General features: G+C 35.3%; 1 protein-coding gene across 1 annotated transcript in view; it reads right to left on the bottom strand.

The window, feature by feature from the left end:
- Positions 1-22,189, bottom strand: part of Pibf1 (progesterone immunomodulatory binding factor 1) — a 211,053-nt gene that overhangs the window by 32,183 nt on the left and 156,681 nt on the right. The window contains exon 15 of the mRNA XM_048801245.1: positions 4,642-4,772. Coding sequence (XP_048657202.1) covers positions 4,642-4,772 — 131 coding nt within the window. The remainder of the gene's footprint in view (positions 1-4,641; positions 4,773-22,189) is intronic.

The raw sequence follows: 22,189 nt of genomic DNA on the forward strand, positions 1-22,189 counted from the left end.
AAAAAAAAAAAAAAAAAAAAAAAAAAAGAAAAAAGAAAAGAAAAGAAATCTTATTTATAAGCTAGAAAAGCATTTTTAATAATCATTTGATGTAAATACTCTTTACAACTAAAATCAACACCCACCAAAAAAGAACAGGCATTTTCAAAAACAACAATTTACTAATCTTTCTGGATGAACCATCTACTGCTTAAATTTTTGAATTAGTAAAGGAAAAAGGGAGTGGAAGTTACATTTACCGAATTTCTCACATGTGCCAGAAGGTTTTTTTTTTTGTTTTTTTTTGATACTGGGAATTGAACCCAGGGTGCGATATCACTGAGCTATATCCTTAGTCCTTTTTATGTTGAGATAGGGCCTTGATAAATTGCTGAGACTGGCCTAAACCTTGCAATCCTCCTGCCTCAGCCTCCTAAATTGCTGAAATTACAAGTGTGCCACCTGGCAGGCCCTGGCTAGAAGCTTTACATGTGTTAGTGTGTTTAATTTTCTCAACCATGCCTTGATGTTCACATTATAATCTATCTATCTATATATTTATTATTATTTTTTTAATTAGCTGCACATGACATTACAATGATCTTGGCAATTTGAATCATTGGGGAATAATTTTATAGATACATTCACCATAAGAGAAGAAGCCAGGTTGATGTGTATTCAAAACCCAGGATAAATCTACTGTAGGACTTAAAATGCCATTGGCTCAAAGTAGGGTGAAAAATTGAGGGTTTACAGAATTGTAAGTACAGTGATCCAGCTTACTAGATTCAACTTGTTGACTGAGCTGTCACTTTTATGCCATCATCATATCACATCACTTCATTTATGTAACCAGGGTACAACTAGAGTTGCATCTCAAATGCTACAATTATATGACTGGAAGCACTTTGCTTTTTCAAATAAGAAGTTAGTTCTTCAATTGAGAGCAAGCTTTCATATCCTGTGAAATATCTATTCAGGATCTAAGAAATTATGATATGATAAATTTATAAAACAGTGTTAAAACACTTAGATGTTTAGCTAAAATTTTTTGCTATTTAATTCTATAATTGGCATAACTTTAATGATTACAGTTGCTATTAAAAGGAAGTCTTGATTTTTTTTTTAAACCAATTTCAATATATTTTGAGAAATATAATTTCTCTTTTATGGTGCTGGGGATTAGATCCAGTGCCTTGCACATGCTAAAGAAGTGCTCTACCACTGACCTCTACATACCCAGTCTTTTTTTATTTTGAGACAGGGTCTATCTAAGTTGCCCAAGCTGACATTTGGGACCCTCTTGTCTCAGCCTCTGGAGAAGCTGGGATCACAGATGTGTACCACTGCATTTGGCTTAACATATACATATTTAAAAGGTAAGATAAATACTAATAAAAGCAAATGTTTACTGAATATTTATAATATTTAGGCATTAAACTACATCTATTATAAAAATAATAAACTATAAATCTCAGAACAACCATATGAATTAGGTGCTTTTATATCTTTTATTTTTATTTATTTTTTATGTGGTGCTGAGGATTGAACCCAGTGCCTCACGCATGCCAGGCAAGCGCTCAACCACTGAGCTACAACCCCAGCCCCAGAATTAGGTTCTTTTAACAATGGGTTCATTCACAGATGTGGAAACTGGATGGCTATGCTGTTCAATACCACAGCCATTAGCCACAGAAACAACTAAAATGAAAATTAATTTAATTAAAATAAAAAATTTAGTCCCTCAGTAATACTACCTTCATTTCAAATGAACATTGAATACATGTGACAAGTGCCTAACGTACTAGAGAGTGCAGATATGGAATATTTTTATTATTGCAGAAAGTTCTATATGACAATGGAGGTTTAGAGAGTTTCACTTACTTGCTTCAATTCAACGCTAAGTACTGGGCTAGATTTGAGTTCATGTAACCAGTCTATAAGGCCTGCCTTCCCTTTTGAAATTTTTTCTTTTGGATTTAACCCAAGGGCTACCAATTAGCTACATTGGTAGAGGGTCCCTTTTTATATTTTATTTTTGACAGGATCTCACTGAGTTGCTAGGGCCTCACTAAACTGCTGAGGCTGGACTCAGACTTGCAGAAATCTTTTCTTTTTTAAACAAAAACAAATTTTTTATAGAGTATTTTAAGAGAGAAAATAAAACAAACCCCCACATGTCTGTCAGTCATCTAACTTCAACAATTACCAGCACGAAGCCCTACTATTTTTTCAAAACCCAGTTTTATGCTATTTTTTTTTTGCTTTTCTTCCTTAATTATATTAATTAATGAAAATTATCTATTATTCAGAATAGATCATAGGGAGGCAGTGTGACATAATGGTTCAGAATATAGAATTAGAAATCAGACAAACATGGATTTAAATTTTGGCTCTACCACAAAGCTATAGTTAGAGGGCAAATTGTCTAATTTCTCTAGGGTTGAATATGTTCCTCTTTCTAATTTTCTCTTTTAGTTATTTTTTTCCATATTAAACATTTTTAGCCATTTCATTCTTAATAAGTATTCAAGTACATTTATTTGAAAGTATCTGTAAAAGGGGTAATTTTCCAGCTCTTTATATATATCCTCTTAATGATTATAAAGGTAAAATAAAAATATTACAAATAATTTCAAATATAATAAATATACAACATAGGAAGAGGAAATTGTATTGGAGGAGCTGGGGTTGTGGCTCAGTGGTAAAGCACTCGCCTAACATGCAGCATACTTGAGGCACTGAGTTCGATCCTCAGCCATCACATAAATGTAAAAAGATATTGTGTTCATTTAAAACTAAAAAAAAAAGAACAATTAAAAAAAATTGTATTGGAGACTTCTTCCTCAGTTTCCCTAAGAAAACCAAGTGCTGAGTAGATGATGAAAAACAATTTCTGTAGTCCCCAATAGCTGCTAATAGCATAATTAATTAATTACTGTCATTTATTATTATCATCATTATTATTATACTGGGGATTGAACCCAGGGTCACTGTTCTACTAAGCTACATCCCTATGGCTTTATTTTTTTTAATTTTTTTTTTTATTTTGAAAGAGGGTCTCTAAGTTGCTCAGTTTGGTCTCAGATTTGCAGCCCTCCTGCCTCAATCTCTTTGAGTAGCTGGGATTAGAGGTGTGAGTATTTTGATGTTTAAAGCATAAATGTGATTTTAAATTTTTTTATCACATTATCAAAAATTAAGAACAGGAGTATAGTTCTGGACTAATTAACTTGGTGGGGTAAAAAATCAGACAATAATCATTCTGATTCATCAAAAAGAACACATACTTTGGAGTTAATTATGAATTGTTTAATATTTTTGGTTGTATGCCTTAGGAAACATGGATTTAATAACTATTTTCTCCTTAATGTTTTCCAATTTTTAATTCAACGATTTCAATTCCTATTTAATGCTCTGTTTTCACACTTAGGATGGGTTAATAATTTATCCAGAAAAATTTAAATTATTGCACTAATCTTAAAATTTAATAACCAAGCCAACTAACTAACCATTCATGAGTTAAAACCTTTTTCTTTCTTTTTGGTACTGGAAATTGAACCCAAATTGAACCACTGAGCCACATTTCCAGCCCTTGGAATTTATTTAGAAATAGGGTCTCACTGAGTTGCTTAGGGCCTCACTAATTTCCTAAAGCTGGCTTTGAACTTGTGATCCTTCTGCCTCAGCTTCCTGAGCTGCAGGTGTGTGCAACTGTGCCAGGCTCTTAAAACCTCTTACTTAATACGCAGTATTATTCTTTTATTTCTGTTTTTGAAATTATCATATAGATGAAGGCAAAGAATTTGAATGGAGCAAATAGTTTGGATAAGGTCTCAATAGGCAAACAAATTTCAAACTAAGGTAGTGAAAGGAATTCATTTATGTACATGTAGGTAATTCATAGGTTATTCCATGTAAAGAGCCAGGGGAAGAAAAGCCTAAAAATTCCTTGGCAAAGTCAATATGAATTTAAGTAAATGTGTACACATTATTTATTTAAAAAGTCATTTTAACTCCATAAATGGCATCTAGTTATAGTCTTTTTGGCCAATCCACATCCCATTAGACAACTCTAAGAAAACAAGTACAGGGCAGCTTCTGTGTCCCTAGAAAGAATGGAATGTTTTTTTAAGTTTATTTTTATTTTTTGTAGATGGACACAATCTATCTATCCATCCATCCCTTTTTAAAAAAAATATTTATTTTTTAGGTGTAGATGGACACAACACAATGCCTTTATTTTTATGAGGTGCTGAGGATCGAGTCTGGGTCCTGCCCGTGCTAGGTGAGCACTCTACTGCTGAGCCACAATCCCAGCCCCATCCATCATGAGCACCCCATGTGGTGCTCAGGATCCAACTTAGTGCCTCACATGTTCTAGGCAAGTGCTCTACCACTGAGCTACAATCCCAGCACAGGTGGAGTGTTTTGTTAGTAAGTGTAGCACTATTATTTCCTTGCTAAAATTTCTTATCATCAGGTAGAATATAAATACCTGATGTGATGTGACCAAGTTTTCTTAAGAGAAGAATTGAATTCTCATTTAAGACTACTTTCATCATATAAATTTATTTTCACAATTTACAATCCAAAATCATCTACAACAGTATTATGTTTATAATGTCATTATTCAAACAAAAAAATTTGTAGATGGTTTACCTGACATCTTTCTCAAGTTGTGCTATACACTTCATCAATGAATCAATCTTGGAATCTCTCTGACGTACTGATTCAATGAGGTATCTGTAAGGTTGTTGCGTCTGGTTTAACATCGAATTGGCTCTGTCAAGCTAAAGAAACACAAGTTTAATTAGACTTTAGAAAATCAGATAAACTAAATTCATTCAAAGTGTCCTTGTATAAATGTAGCATACTAAACCTTTTTTTTTTTTAACCACTGACCCATATCCCCAGGATGTTTTATTTTGAGATAGGTTCTTGCCAAGTTGCTTAGGACCTCATCAAGCTGCTGAGATTGGCTTTGAACTTTCGATCTTCTTGCCTCAGCCTCCCGAGCTGCTGTGATTATGGGCATGTGCCACCATTCCTAGGAGTTTTTTATATATTCCAAATAATAAACTTATGAGATATGTAATTTTCAAATATTTTCTCCCATTTGTGCATTGTCTTTACACTTTCCTGATTATGCCTTTTGAAGCATAAGATTTAATGCAAGTCTAATTTGTTTCTATTTCTTTGGTCTGTCTTTTTGATGAAATGATCACCGAACACAAGCTCATATTTTCTCTGATGTTTTCTTCTATGAAAGTTTTATATCTTTGCTTTGAAATTTAGGTCTTTGATTTACTTTTAGTTTTTGTATATGGTATAAGGTCAGGGTCCAACTTCATTCTTTTTAATGTAGACACTCAGCTTTATCTGCTCCATTTGTTGAAAAAACTGTCTTTTCCATACTAAAGGGTCTTGGGAACTTTGTAAAAAACTACTGACCACATCACATGTATATGTCTTTATTTCTGGCTCTCATTTCTATTCCATTGGTTTATGTGTCTATCTTTATGCCAGCAGCACCCAATTTTGATTACTATAACTTTGCAGTAAGTTTTAATATCTGGAAATGAGCTCTCCATCTTTATTTTTCCTAATCAAGAGTGTTTTGGCTATTAGAGGTCCCTCCCTTAACGCTTCATAGGAATTTTAGGATGGGATAGGATCTCACTAAGTTGCTGTCTTGACTTTAAACTTGTGTTCCTCTTGCCTCAGCTTCCCAACTTGCTGGGATCATAGGTATATTTAATCTGTAGATTACTTTGGGTGGTATTTTTCTCTTAACAATAGGAAATCTTCTAGTCCATGAACATGAGATATCTTTTGCCTATTTGGTTAAATTTATTCCTAAGTATTTTATTCTCATTGATGTTATCTGTAAATGGAATTGTTTTCTTAGTTTATTTTTCCAAGTGTTCATTTCTAGTGTACTATGTACAATCTTATATTTTTTCATATTTTTTTAGTTGTGTGACTTTTTTTTAGAGAGAGAGAGAGAGAGAATTTTTAATATTTATTTATTTTTTTAGTTTTCGGCAGACACAACATCTTTGTTTGTATGTGGTGCTGAGGATCGAACCCAGGCCGCAAGTATGCCAGGCAAGCGTGCTACCGCTTGAGCCACATCCCCAGTCCAAGTTGTGTGACATTTTTAAAGTAATTTTTTTTGTGTGTGGGGGGATTCTGGGAATCGAGTCTGGGTGTACTTTACTATTGAGCAACATACCCCACCTTTAAAAAAAAAATTTAAATTTTTTGGTACTGGGGATTGAACTCAAGGGTGCTTAACTACTAAGCTACATCCACAATTCTTTTTATTTTTTTGGGGGGTACCAGGGATTGTACTCAGAGGCATATAACCACTGAGCCACATTCCCTATTTTGTATTTTGAGTCAGGGGTCTCACTGAGTTGCTTAGGGCCTCGCTAAATTATTGAAGCGGACCTCAAACTTGTGATCTTCCTATCTCACATCTCCTGAGCTGCTGACCTTTTTTATTATTTTTAATTTTTTGGTACTAAGGATTGACCCAAGGGTGCTTAACCACTGAGCCACATCCCGAACCCTTTTTATTTTGAGACAGGGTCTCGCTAAATTGCTTAGGGCCTCACTAGGTTGCTGAGGCTGGTTTCTAACTTTTGATTCTCCGGCTTCAGCCTTCTGAGCTGTTAGGATTACAGTTGTGTACCACCCTATGTGACTAAATTAATTTAATTGGTGCTTTATAACTGTATGTAATAGTAGGATATACTGTGATGCATTCATACATACATATAACATAATTTCATTTCTTAAAATCATATAACCTTTATCAGAATAATTTTTCCAGGTTGGTGAAGAACTTGAATTTTTATTTTTAATGGTTACAAAACTGTCTAACAAGCCCATGTATCATAGTTTAATTATGCTGCTTACAGCAATGCATATATAACATATTATCAATGTCTGACTGGTTAAATAATGTTATAACAACTCTTTTTTTGTTTTGCTCATTTTTTGTTTTTCTTTTTTCCTCAAGCAAATGTAAAATGTATATCACTAAAGAGCTGAACAACACCAGGCTGGGGTTGTTGTTCCTCAGTGGTAGAGCACTTGCTTAGCATGCTTGAGGCTTGGGTTTGATCCCCAGCACCATGAAACAAACAAGACAAAATCACCCAAAACCCCACAACATGGTAAGCGTCTCAATGTGACTAGGCCCTTATTTTGGTACACAATGAGCCTCCCCCACAACCCTGAGACAGGATCTTCCTATGTTGCCCAGGTTGATTTCAGACTTCCAGGCTCAAGTGATCTTTCTGCCTCAGCCTCCCAAGTAGCTGGGATTATAGGCATGTACCACCATGCATAGCACCATTATAAGTCTTTGGAAAAAGTATTCTAAAGTTGAATATGAAAAACTGAACAATCATGACAAAACTGGTGGAAATTTATTATGAGAGTAAGGGGAAAGAGTGGGGTGAATTTTATTATACACAGAATAATATTATAACATTTCTAACTATTCTGACTTTGACAATAAATTTTTAGTCTTTTATATGTTTTAAATCCCCCCTTTCCTTTCTAATCACCAACGAATTAACTAAGGTTGAAGATTTGCTGTTCTTCTGGGACAAGAAATGATCTTTATTTTCCCCTCAAATCAATTTATGAAATCTATATACTTCTAAAAAATTGAGTCCTAAACATTTATTTTAGCATTTCAACGTTCTTTACTCATTTTAATAAGACAATAAGTGATTAGCCCAGGAGATAATAAAGCAGGAAACAGGGAGATGGGTTGTGGAAGACACAGTGGGAGGTGGGAAGAATCACTAGCAGAAGTGAGAACATCCTTAAACTGAAAACCGTGAGGCCCAGGTGGGAAAGAAGGAAAGTGAGGCCAAGAAGGGACTGACTAAAGAATGTCTGCTTATAGTTAGTGGGCTGTTTTATTAAAGAATTTAAATTATTTATCTAAATTATATTAAAAAATATTAGGAAATTTTCTTGTGGTTATGTTAACTATAGTCCAGGAAAGAATTCTTCAAAGAAAAGGAGATGAATAACATACAGAAGGATTTCTACTTTTGGACACTATTCATTATAGTTAAAGCAGACCCATAAAGAAAAAAAAAAAAACACAAAGTATTTTCTATAACTTGGATTTTAGTGTACTTTTCCTTTGCTTTGGTAATCATTCTTTAAAATCTACTACAATGTCCCCTGGAATCTTATTATTCTACTAAGTTACTTTATGAACTTCAAATATGCAGTTGGACTAAGTTCTATTAACCTGTGTAACCAGTTTCTCTAGTCAATTAAATCAAACAATTGCCTTGACTTTGTTTTCACAGAACTGACCCTAACTGAATAAACTGAACTGACAAGTAGCTTTGTGTTTCAAAGTGCAGAATAGTCCATGTGTGCATGTGGGATGGAGTGGGGGTACGGGTGGCAAGGAAGGACTAAGAGCATTTACTAACTGTGGTTAACTGTGGCCTAGAAGGAGCTATTTAAAACATCCAATCTAACTTCAGATACACAAACAATATCTCATAAAAGCAGTCAGTCTTATATATCTTAATTCATTTTTTCATGACAGCAATTACATATATTTGGCTTTAATGTTACAAACAAACTTAAGGGCTTAAAGCCTTACTTCCAAGGTGTCTAATATACAAGCTAGGACTTCCTCGATCTTTGGATAACAAAAACTACAATGGTATTGTCACTCTTAAGGGTGTATTTCTTTATAAACCTGTTTGTAGGCTTTTAAAATCCCCTGGTATCTCTCTTTCTCCCTCCTTTCTCCATGGTTTTTATTACTCGGGAAAAAAGAACATGTGTCTCAATTAAAAGTGATAATTTTTATTTTTGAAATAAAAATAACACAATTTCATTAAGTTCCTCCAACATAATCTTACAAAGTCTTTTCTATAACAAGCCAGGTATGTGGCACATGCCTAGAATCCCAGCAACTCAGCAGACTGACATAGGAGGATTACAAGTTCAAAGCCAACTTTAGCAACTTAGTACAACTCTGTCTCAAAGTAAAAAATAAAATAAACTGGGGATATGGCTTGGCGGTAAAGCACCCCTGGATTCAATTTTTAGTACCAAAAAAAAAAAAAAAACCAAATCAAAACCCCCAAAACTTCTAAAAATAAACAAAAAACAAGTTTTTCTGTAACTACAATAATTAGTATTCAAAAAGTTTCACAATCGCTCACTTTACCTGTTGTTAGTAATCTGTTCCTTATAGGAAAGCTTTTGTAATTAATGACTCAGGAATTATGTACGTAATAAATGACTCAGGATTAACCCACCACATAATATTTTAATATTTTATAGAATTGTTATTCCTCCTTTGTTTCAATAACTTATATGTATGATTCAGAGGAAAGTAGCACCTGATTAAAACATAACTATATATTTTTTGATACAAATACTAATTTAAATTATTCTTAGATAACAATCTGAAATTATTTTTCTCTTATAATTTAAAAATATCTAAAGTTGACAACTTTTTTTTTTTTTACATTTTTCCTAAATGTGGAGTTTAGTTTCACAGAAACCCTTGGGAATGTGGTTCTTTCTTGCTGGGGATAAAGTGCATTCCTGTTGAAGGAATTTAACACTGAGTTGATTTCTGTGTATAAAACTTTATACAAATGATATGTTCTAGTAGTAGAGATAGATTATACAAAACCACCCACACACCCTTGCTTAATCTTGGTGATCATGCTATGAATGTAAAATACCTGCTTGGCATTCAATATGAGGAAACATGTTGGTACTACTTCTCTGTGTTCTCCATACTTCTCTGTGTTCTCCATCACTTGGAAAAATGTTGAAGAATAATGATTTATGAGTCTCTACCTTAGTCCTACCTAAGTCAGAATTTCTCAGGATTGGATCTCTATTCTGATAATCAGCCCAATTTGGAGAATATAGCTCTACTGATCTTGTACTTGCTGTAGGCCATTCCACGCAACTATTTTTTGTAGATAAACCATTTTACATCCTGAAATTATCATCTTAACCATTAAAAACAGTTCCTTTTCCCATGTACCAATATGGCTAATGACACTATCACCTTTTATTTTGGTACCAAGGGATTGAACCCAGGGGTCTTTAACCACTAAGTCACATACCCAGCCTTTTTATATATTTTTTATTTCAACACAAGATCGAAAGTTGTTTAGGGCCTTGTTAAGTTGCTGAGGCTGGCTTTGAACTTGCAATCTTCCTGCCTCAGCCTCTGGAGCTGCTGGGATTACAGGTGTGCATCATTGTGCCCAGTCCGACACCATCATCTTTAATGAAAGTAAGATGTAGCTGATACAGTTCAAACTAATAAAGATCTAGGAGAGCCAGGCACACTGGCGCATCCCTGTAATCCCAGAAACTCAGGAGGCTGAGGCAGGAGGATTATAAATTTGACCCGCCAGCCTGAACAACTTAATGAGACTATGTTTCAAAATTAAAAAATAAAAAGGGTTGAGGATCTGGCTCATTGTACACTGCCTCCCGGTTCAATCCTCAGTACCACACACACACATACACACAAACACAATCCTGGAGAAACTCCATTCTGCTAGGTATATCCTCCTGGTGGTTATACCTGTGATCTCAGGAAATAGGAAAGGGGCCAGTATAGACAGGATTGTGGTGATACAATGATACTCTGGCACTTAGGGCAGCAGCTGTTTATTGTTTTGCAAGTCTTTTATTATTTTAAAAACAAAAAGCAAGTGCATGCTAGTTGATTATCAGCCCTGCTTCTGGTCCTGGGATTCTCAAAGTATGAATAGGTTAGAAGGGGAAACTCACAGGAGGAGAATGCTAACATGTTTGAGAGTAACCAGCATGGAAGAGATGATTGAAGTCATGGAAGTAGATGGTAATACAGAGTATAATTATTTCAAAGTGTACCCTTGCATCACTTTTACTTAGAGTTAATGGATGCAGATTCCTGGGCCAGCGATGTAGCTCAGTGGTAGAATGCTTGCCTAGCATGTGTGAGGCCCCCTGAATTCGATCCTGCCTCCCTGCCCCACCCCCAAACAGATTCCTGGGCTTCTTTCTATACCTATTAATTACAAATAGGTGCATCTAGAAACCTACTTTAATTTTTTTTTCTTTTTTAAGTTTTTGCAGTAGTAGGGATTGACCCAGCGTGCTCTACCACCAAGTTACATCCCCAGACCTTTTTATTTTTGAGACAGGGTCTCGCTAAGTTGCTTTGAGCTTGTGATCTTCTTGCCACAGTTGGCCTTGAGCTTGTGATCTTCCTGCCACAGCCTCTGAAGTAACTGGGATTATACCACTGTGTCTGGCTAGAAACCTACATTTTAGATAAGAACCTTGGTAGATTTTTATGCTCATTAACATTTTAGAATCACTGCTGAGGTGCATGAATAGAGCACAGTGCAGGTGTGTGAGGACACCTATATTTAAGGTTTAGATGAACGTGAAGACAGCTAAAGCTAAGTAGACTAAAGAACCATCTGGGCTATAGGATGAAAGCCAGGGGAATAGGGTTGTAAAGCAAAAAGGATAACATTCCTAGAATGTATACAATGTTTATGTTATATGTAGATCAAACTGGATGAACATCAAGAACATTGGCAATTAGGAAGTTATTAGTGACCACAAGGAAGGGCACGGATGATTGCAGAAGAAATATTTAAAACACATACAAACACACAAGATACTTGATAAAGGGGATAAAAAGGGAAAAAATAATAAGTGAAGATAACTAAAAAATCATTTGTAAAAGGGATTCAAACAAATCAGTTTAGATAACCCAAATGTGGTAAGGAAAGTAGGGAGATGACAAAATTGATGGTTTTGGGGAATAGATGAGATCTACAATGAAAATAATGGGAAATAGCATAGAAACAGAAAACTAAAAACACTGGGCAACAGTAGTGAGGGCCTGGTTGATGTTCAGCACCATGAGTTTGTAATGCTTCCAAGCAGCAAAAATAACAGATTTCCACAAGATTTTTTTCAGGATATTATAGTAAAAACAAAAGACTTTTTCTTTCCCTCCTTCTATGAAATATTTATAGGGTACCTACTAGATTGTGAGATACTATGCTAAAGGTGAGGATTGTCAAAAATGCGTTGCCAGGTTTCTGTTCTGACGACTAAAAGGCTCAGGGGTCACTCCAGTTAAACTGGGCTAACTGGGCTGCATGAAATAACCACACAAGAGACACAAATACCTTTTTCTTTGGGGTAGCTGTGACGGCTCCTCTGACCTTAAGGGTCCGCAGAAAGAGAGAGAGAGAGAGCATGTGCTGACCCCTTTTATTGAGGAGAAGCTATTCAAATGAGGCAAGGGGTCAGGTTTCAGGGGGCTGAGTCTATCTTCATGATGTCCACTGACAGCAGGTTGACTGACACCTGGGTAGGCCACACCCAAGGGTAAGAGAAGGGGACACACACAGGCACTTCCACGGAAGATTCTATCCTAAACAGGACAAGGGGTTATATTACAAAGGAACAGGTGAGCATAGCTTCACCCATGGGGCTGTAGCAAGACACAACCATGCACGAGACACTGAGTGCTCAGCACCCAGCTGGGGAGTGTGACTCAGTCAGGTGTAAGGTTGGTCTCCCACAATGCCTGATGGATGAATTGGCAACAAGGCCATCTAGAGTGCTTGCAAATTGTAGTATTCAGATGGCTGATAAGGTCCAAGGGTGATAGGAAGAAGAGCGGAACAAGGACAGGCATGATAGACTAAAAAACACAAAGAGTTTATGAGACTGTGACTCACAATGAGTCCAAATGAAATACAGATTAATGAGAATGAAAGGCCTGGGAGGGCTGGAAAGACAGGAGATTGAGAACAGAATTTTTGAGTTCAAGTGTTAGAATTTCTATTTTTCTCTTACAAGGCTACTACTGAGAAATTAATTTTATTTTATTTTATGGTACTGGGGATTGAACCCAGGGGCACTTTACTATTGAGCCGCATCCCCAACCCTTTTTATTTTTTATTTTGAGACGGGGTCTTGCTAAGTTGCTTGCGGCCTTGCTAAGTTGCTGAGGTTGGCTTTGAATTTAGGATCCTCCTGCTCAGCCTCCCAAGTCACTGGAATTACAGGCAAGTGCCAGTGTGCTGGGTAAAAAATTCACTTTGAAGTTGTTCAACAGTATAAAAGCTGATTTTGGGGTATGAGTGTGAAGAATTTGAATAACTGCAAACAGCTCTTAATGAAAAAATTTATAATCACTTAGGAGTTATCAAGGCACAACCAGTTAAGTAAAAAGATTCAACAATTGCCTTATTTGATATGTAAACAGAAAATAATTTTAAATAAGTCACTGTTTTCTCCAATTCAGTGATGGTTGACATTTGATATCCCCCTCCCACCTGCCACAGAACCTAATATTTTAACCTTTTTATAAAAGCAAGGCTTAAAGAACAAATTCTAACCTATAATCCTAGATTCATGATAACTGAATTTTTCCCAGAATGAATCACAGCAAAGAATTCTTGGTTTTAGCATTGGTAAGGTTATACACAGACCTGTTACTATAAGGACAGTGAATATTCTGTAACAAGTTAGCCACTCATGTCGTAGATAAACACATGTTCATTATTATTAAAATAAAAGTTACTTTTTATATAATCCATATCAGCACAGCCTCAAAAAATAAGAGACAGTGACAACAGTTAATAATAATTTGAACTTAAATTCTTAAATATTGAAACAGGGCCTCCCTAGGTTGCCCAGGCTGACCTTGAACTTGTGATCCTGTCTCAGCTTCCCAAGTCACTGGGATTACAGGCATGAACCATCACACCCACCAATAATTTGTACTTGTTAAAAATACAAATAAATGGTACTATGTTCTGATTATGTTACACAATCCCCATGAATCTTGTTTGTTCCAACAACCTCTTCACTTTAAGTCTTCTTCATGAAACCTTGCCATGTATCACCAATTTAATCAGCCACTTATATCTAGTTATATCTTGTACATCTACAGCATGAGAATGCTAAGCTTATGGGGAATGAAGTACCACATTAAACTTGCATTCAGACATACAGGTAAAACTATCTCCAAAATTCCTTAAAAGTACAAATAAGTAATTTATGTAAACTAAGTTAAAACATGAAGTTACGGGGCTGGGGTTGTGGCTCAGTGGCGGAGTACTTGCCTAGCATGTGTGAAGCACTGGGTTTGATCTCAGCACCGCATATAAATAAATAAAACGAAGGTCCATCAACAACTAAAAAAAAATTAGGTTATAATTTTTCTCTAGAAAAGGTACTTTCTAGAGGGTATCGGAGGAAACTAGCTGCAAGGATCGTCAAACTGCACAAGTGACAAAAGGTAGCCATGACTGCCTAAACTGAAAATGAATCACTGATATCCCCTTCCACCTTTCCTTTTCTTTCAGTTGTTTTCAATCCTTGGTCCTCAGATTCCATGTGCCATCTCATCCTTCTTTGTCTCTTTTTAAAAATGGATTTTACTTTATATATTTTCTGAGGAGTCTTGCTAGATTGCCCTCAAGCTGGCCTTGAACTCCTGGGCTCAAGTGATCCTCTTACTTTAGCCTCTTGAGTAGCTGAAACTACAGGCACACATCACTGTGCCCAGATAGATTTTACTTTACAGGAGTGATTCTTAGCAAGACTGAGCAGAAAGTAAGCCTTTCTAAATTGACACATCATTATCAACTAAATTGCACTTTGAATTAGGGGTCACTCTTAGTTTTGTATATTCTTTGGGCTTAACATGAAAATATAATGACATGTATCACTATTATTACAACATACAGAATAGTTTTAGTGCCCTAAAAATCCCCTGTGCTCTACCTATTCACCATTCCTTTCCCCCTAACTTCTGGCAAGTTTTCACCATCTCCATAGTTTCACCTTTTCCCTAACATCACAGAGTTGAGATTGTATAGTAAATGGCCTTTTCAGATTATCTTTGCCTGTTTTAAAAACTGCTTTTTCTCATCTGTCTTGCTTTTTCTATTTTTTCCCTTATTTAGAAGTAACAAATCAATCTGTATTAAAAAATAAAAGTACTTTATTCACTTGATCAGGAAATATCTTGGTAAAACTTGTCTTATTTGGAATTTAATAAATATTTTACAAAGAAGAACACTGAGGCATAAAGAAGCTAAGCAACTTATTCAAGTATTACTAGCTATCTGGTAATTGTTAGAACCAAGATATAAAACTAGTGAGTCTAGCTGTAGAATCATGTCAATATTTGTTACTGCCTCTCAATAACAGAAAAGAAAGCAGTATTAAGTAAGTACAAAATGTGAAGAGAAGGAATCCCTCTGCCCTACTGCCCCAAATTAAGAATATGGATTAAGGGCACATCCTTGTGTGTATATGTGAATATAATGAAGAAATGTGACAAATTATGCTTCGTAACCATAATTCCATGTTATAAGTATCTTGCTCTTTTTTTTTAAAGAGAGAGAGTGAGAATTTTTTTTTTAATATTTATTTTTTAGCTTTCGGCGGACACAACATCTTTGTTTGTATGTGGTGCTGAGGATTGAACCCGGGCCACACGCATGGCAGGCGAGCGCGCTACCGCTTGAGCCACATCCCCAGCCCAGTATCTTGTTCTTTTTAGAGCTCCTTAAGTATTGTCTGGGCTGGGGTGTGGCTCTGTAGTAGAGGGCTTATCTAGCAATGCGTAAGGTGCTGGGTTCAATCCCCTGCAACACACACATACACAGACACAAACATAAAGAAAATAATATGTCTATATATAACTGAGTAATAAAAATATTAACAAATGGATATAAGACCTTCAAAAAACATCAAGCTTAATAAAATAAGATTTATTTTTAAAAAGGAATCAGTATGAAATTAGAGGGGTACCTTTTTGTGAAGATGAGAGTTAAAAACTTCTCCAGATAAAGAATGAAATAGTGAGGTTCTCTGAGTCTTAAGTCTCTCTCTCTCTCTCTCTCTCTCTCTCTCTCACACACACACACACACACACACAAATTTAGAGGATCTGAGTACAAAGACGATTCAAATTTGTAAATGGTACTAACTAATAAGCATTATTTTTTCCAGTTGTGAAACTATTTTCTTAATAAACTTCCAGGTTTATGAAGAAAATATTACACTTATTTTATCAATACTATGTCCAGCAACTGAAAAATAATAAAATATTGGACAAAGGTAAGTTAACAGTTTAGCTTAGTGGTAAAGGGCCCCTTAGTGGTAAAGGTTCAATCTCCGATACCAAAAAAAAAAAAAAAAAAAAAAAAAAGGAATAGAGAGTAATGCCCACCAAGGAATTACGAAATTATCCAGGTGAAAGACAATGAGAGATTGTACCAAATCAGTACAAATAAAGGAGACGAATTACAAGCATGTTCGGAAGACCATATGGAAGACTTGATCTTTGCGGAATACTTCTTTCAGACTCTTTGATTACATATGTACTTACTACATACATATCTTACTATAAAAAAAGAAAAGCTATAACAAGGTATTTTTGTAGATGATAGCTGAATCCATGGAAGAAGGTGAAATATCATGCAGTTAAGAACACTACTAAGACTGAATTCTGGGGCAAGTCAAAATGTACAGAACAATTAAAGAACAAGAAGTGAAGCTGGATATGGTGGTGTATGTCTAAAATTCCAGCAATTTGGTAGGCTGAGGCAGGAGGACTACAAGTTTGAGACTAGTCTCAGCATCTTAGTGAGATGCTGTCTCAAAATAAAAAAAACTAAAAAGGCTGGGGATGTAGCTCAGTGGTAACACATCCCTGAGTTTAATTCCCAGTACCTTGGGGATGGGTATGAGGAAGAAATAAAGAAAAATAGTTAACACAGGAGATTGATAAGAACCAGGATAACTAAGTGGTACAGCAGGAGCAAAGGACACATTACTTGGGGTATAGGGGAATACAAGTGAAAACTTGGGGAAAGGGAAGGTGACAGAAGACAAGAATGAGAAGTAAGTAAGCATCAATCTGGCTTTCTACACCATGCAAATAATGTGGATAGGATCTGGTAGGTAATGGACCTTTAAAAATAATAAGTCATGACAGTACATTGGAGAGATGAGTAGGAGAAAGACTTTCTGGATTGATGAAGTAAACTTCACTTGCTAAATTAAAAAAAAAATTCAGACAATGTAGTTCATCATCTAAATGTTCTTTTAAAACTCTTATATTCTACTGGTAAAATAAAAGCCAATGTTATTTATTTTAAATTATTTTTATTATAAACATTTTGGGAAGTAAAGGGCACCATAAATGATACTATTTTCCTCTCTTCTATGAGGACAGGATGTGCTTTATAGTTGCTTTTGGTCAAGTCTACACATGAACAATTTTGGTCTCTATTTTTTATACAGTTACTTCAATTGAGTTTTTTTTTTAATTATTTATTTTTTAGTTGTAGATGGATACAACACAATGCCCTTTTACTTTTACGTGGTGCTAAGGATCGAACCTGGGTCCCACCCGTGCTAGGCAAGTGCTCTACCGCTGAGCCACCATCTCAGCCCTCAATTGAGTTTTGAATAAGGCAAGTCCTTCATAGCTAGTCTACTTGTCCTTTAAAATGTATAAAAAAATTACAATGTGATTTGGAAACAGCAAGTTTGTGTTAGAAAAAAGTATAGAAAACAGTTGTTCAATATATGATAAAAATCACCACCTAAAGTCCAAGAAAAAAAGCTGTACAATTTTGTTTTTTTTAAAAAAGTGACAATAAAGCATTGTATCACAGTTCAATTGTAGCATCCTGCAATTTTCCACTTGGTATATAAAATATTGCCCCTCCTCCACATCAACAGAATCTTGAAAACATTGTGGGAAGGCTGACTCTGATGTTTAATGAGATTAGTTCTTTTAGGGCTATGTGGTAGATAGGTCAACCTCCCCCTTTAAAGTGCTAAGGGGAGCCAGGCATAATGGTGAATGTAATTCCAGCAACTCACGAGACTATGACAGGAGGATCACAAGTTTGAGGCCAGCTACAGCAACTTAGGAAGACCCTGTCTCAAAAGTAAAGAGTGAGGATGTGGTTCAGTGATGAAACACCCCTGCATTTAATCCCCGGTAAACTGCCTATATCCTGTGTCCCAAAATTTTGAAGTGAGGTGGGCATGCTGGTCCATTCCTACAATCCCAGCAACTTAGAAGGTCAAGGTGGCCCAGCTTACATAACATAGCAAAGCCTAGTCTAAACAAACAAACAAACAAATAAAAAAGCTGAGGTGGGGTTGTATAATGCTAGCAGAATACTCTTAGAGGTTGTTAGAGGTAGAAGAGTGGGTCAGGTAACCCAAAGGACAGAGAGGCAAATGTTTTATTTCTCCAGGTACTTACTTTGTAGAAATATATCCCAGTGTCACTGGTATTTACTAAAACCCAGTGGCAAATATTACAAACACTCTATCAAGCAGAAATGCTCCTCTGTCACCAAGCATACATTAGATACCCTTCTGTTTATTTCGTAGTTATACATCTTAAGTGCATATTTTGTTTTTAGATGCTTCTGAATTTTTCCTATAGGAAATTCCTTTTCTGACAATCTGGAACACTTCTACATTCCTTTAATATGCTTTCTCTGGATAATGAAATGCACAGAAGGAGATGGGTCAGAAAGGGAGGGAAGGAGAGAAAGCTTCTTGTACACACTACACAGAGAGAATGTGAAGAGAAATTCATCTCATAAACATCCTTGAACTTAAGTGCCTTCTCCACAGTGATAATCAATATCTATGATATTTTTGGTCGTATATTATTTTAAATACTCCATACATGTATCATGAGCATATTTATGGATGTATATGTGGGTATCCATGTATATGCATACATATATTCCTTGGCATTGAAATTCTGGGCAATAAAGAATATTGCCAGAATGTTATTTTTGTTTTTAGGTATACTTTAAAATAGATTTTTGTTAATTATTTTCATAATCAGTTTTTTTTTTTTTTTTTGTACTGGGGATTAAACTCAGGGCACTCAACCACTGAGTCCCATCCCCAGCTCTACTTTGTATTTTATTCAGAGACAGAGTCTCAACGAGTTGCTTAGTGCCTCACTGTTGCTGAGGCTGGCTATGAACTCGCAATTGTCCTGTCTCAGCCTCCTGAGCTACTGGGATGACAGGCGAGCACCACTGTGCCAGGCTTATTTTCATAATTTTTATATCACTACCTAAGTTTGATGGATGGGATAGATCCACACCTGAAGAATCAATATTTAGTTTATACCTATTATGACTTAGTGTGTTGATCAGCAAATCTATGCCTTTAAAAAGTCTTTATAGATTTTTATATTACTAAGTAATACATGAGAGCTGGAATAAATTAAAGACAATTAAAAAATGCCTAAGGTAAAAATCAGTTGGTTCCTTGCTACCCCACTCATGATCCTAGTAGTAACCACTGTTTGCTGTTAAGACAAATAAAGAGGTCTTGGGAACTGTTTCCTATTCCTTTAGACAGGCTGATCTGAGGTAGTCTCTTTTATTGTTACATAGTTACCCTGTATGTAACTATGTAACAATGGAATAGTTACATATTTAACTATATAATGCTCCCTGTCCTATTCCTGTTTAAATAAATAGGTAGAATATTATGGGGTAGAGCCCCTCTATCAGAGCCCTTGTGGTGGTGCATATAAACCATTTATACCAGACTTAAGTTTACTTTTGTATGTGAAGAGAATTTGGGAGAATTTGGCATATACTCTTCTTTGCCTGTAAGTTTATTCTAATAAAACTTGTTTTGTATTTACAGTACATAACTAGTGATATTTGTGTCCCTTTGCCATGACATATTTTCAAGATTTTTCCTCCACTTGCTCTTAACTAAAAGTCTGACAAGCAATTAAAATTTTTTCTCTATGCTTAAAGAGACACGATCCCTTCCCTGTGCATAGACATGTGTACACACACATACATGTGTATACACACACACACAAATATATTAAACTGAAATAGAAAAACAATACATATTATTATTATTTTTTCTTGATAATAACATTGTATTTTTCCAAGATATTCTGTTCCACCAAGATAGTTTGGTCCGCCAACTGTGTTCTTTGTGTGTGAGGTATGTTTTATAGCCATTTCACTTTTTGCAAACAGATGATAGCAGGATAAATGTTTATGAAGACTGGCATAATAACAAGGATAAGCAGAAAATTATATGTTCATAATAAAACATGACTTAAAACTATAAATAAATGCTCAGAACTTTTTCCTTAGCTAGATTTATATCCAAGTCTTATTCTATAACTTATGTGTCAAATCCAACTTTTCATTATTTTTTGTCTATTAATTAACATCAGTTTATGTTAATCATTTATTTATTGACTCAGCAAATGTTTATGAGCACTTTTCATAGACCGATCTCTATGTTAGTGCTAAAGCTATAACAATGTGAACACTTTTCCTACAATCCACAATATATAGTAGAAGACTCTCAACTCTGTGATTGATATATACCATTAATAATGGAGCAACTTCCATTAACTGCCTTGACATTATCTGATACATTTTTTGCTAAAAATGGAATCCAACCAAGACTTTTAGATCAAGTATCACTTTACAAGAAATTCGAGGGATAGAACATATTAAATAATACCATAAGAATTTACTCCAACTATAGAACAAAAGGCCTAATGTCTTAAAAGAAATTTAATGTGAAGATTTTTAAAAATGAGGATATTCTAAATTAAGAGGAAAAAAATAACAAAATTAAAAATTTAAGTTTTGATTAGGTTGTGAGAAAAGAAGTTATGATTGATTATTGGGAATTTTTAAATACAGGTTGTATTTTAAGATGATGTTAAGGGCTTTTTGTTATTTGTGTTCTAAGATGTGTAATAATGTAATTTTGTAGGAATTTAAGTAGATTCATGTATGGAATATAATGAAGTTGACAACTTGCTTTCCAATGTTTCAGCAAAATAAGAAATATAAACACATGTAAGTGGATAAAGCAAATTTGACAAGATTTTAATTTCTGAGTTTGGGTAACAGTTATACAAGTAGTTGTTCTTTTAACTTTTATTCTTTGAAATTTTTCATAATATGATGTTGAAGAAGAAAAAGAACCTGTTATGAGGAGACTGTATTGGTTCTCTAATTATGCCCCAGAGGCATTTGGAAATGAGGATAGAGGTATTATTGGTTATCAAAATGATTGTGGACAGCTACTGTGAATTAGTAGGGAGGAGGGTGGCAAATAGCCAATAACCTGTGATGTGTGGGAATTCTCCAACTAACCATGAATTATATTTCTCAAAATGTCAAAAGCTCCCCCTTCAGAGATATAAACCAATAATTACCACATACCAAAAGTATGCCCTTGGTCCCTCATCCAAGTCTAGGGTCTGTTCTTTAAACCACACACACACACACACACACACACACAAAAAGATCCTGATACAATACAGAAACAATACATATATGCAATGTTTTTTCCTTTGAAAATTTATCAATATAGTATGACTGTGTTTTAAGGTCAGTGGGTGGTTTGGATCTGTAATGTCCTCTAAAGTGTCATGTGTTGAAGGTTTGGTTCGTAATGCATCAATGATCAGAGGTGGGGCTTTGGGGGAAGTGACTGGATCATTAAGGCTCTGACCTCATCAATGGACTGACCCACTGATGAGTTACAACTGAATGGGCTATTAGGTGGTAGGGCCCATATGGAGGAGGTTGGTCACTGGGGACATGCCTCAAAGGATATTTCTTGCCTCCAGCTATGTTCTCTCTGCTTTCTGGCTGCCATGAGATGAGCAGTTTTCTCTTGCCATAGAGCAGGCCTAAAGCAATGGAGCTAGGTGACCAAGGATCGAAACCATGAGCCAAAAATAAATCTTTCCTCCTTTAAGTAGTTCTCAGGTTTTTCATCACAGTGATGAAAAGACGACTAACAGTAAAAACATATACAACAACATATTCTATATATCTCCAAAACTCTTTAAAATAATTTCAAATCTAGCAATGTAAAGATTTTTTAGCAAATTATTACCTGGATCCTGCTAAATGCCTTCTAAATAATATTCCAGGCAATCAGATATTGCCATTTGGTCACTGAGGATTGTACATATCCCATTTTCTAGATATCTTTCCAAAAATAAATTACCTGAAACAGATAAATAACTAAGCATATACAGTAGGAGATAAGGCCTTTTGAACAAGGCTGTAACCAAGTCTATTTTGTC

Source organism: Marmota marmota, unplaced genomic scaffold (assembly GCF_001458135.2).
Source record: "Marmota marmota marmota unplaced genomic scaffold, marMar, whole genome shotgun sequence".
NCBI lineage: Eukaryota > Metazoa > Chordata > Mammalia > Rodentia > Sciuridae > Marmota > Marmota marmota.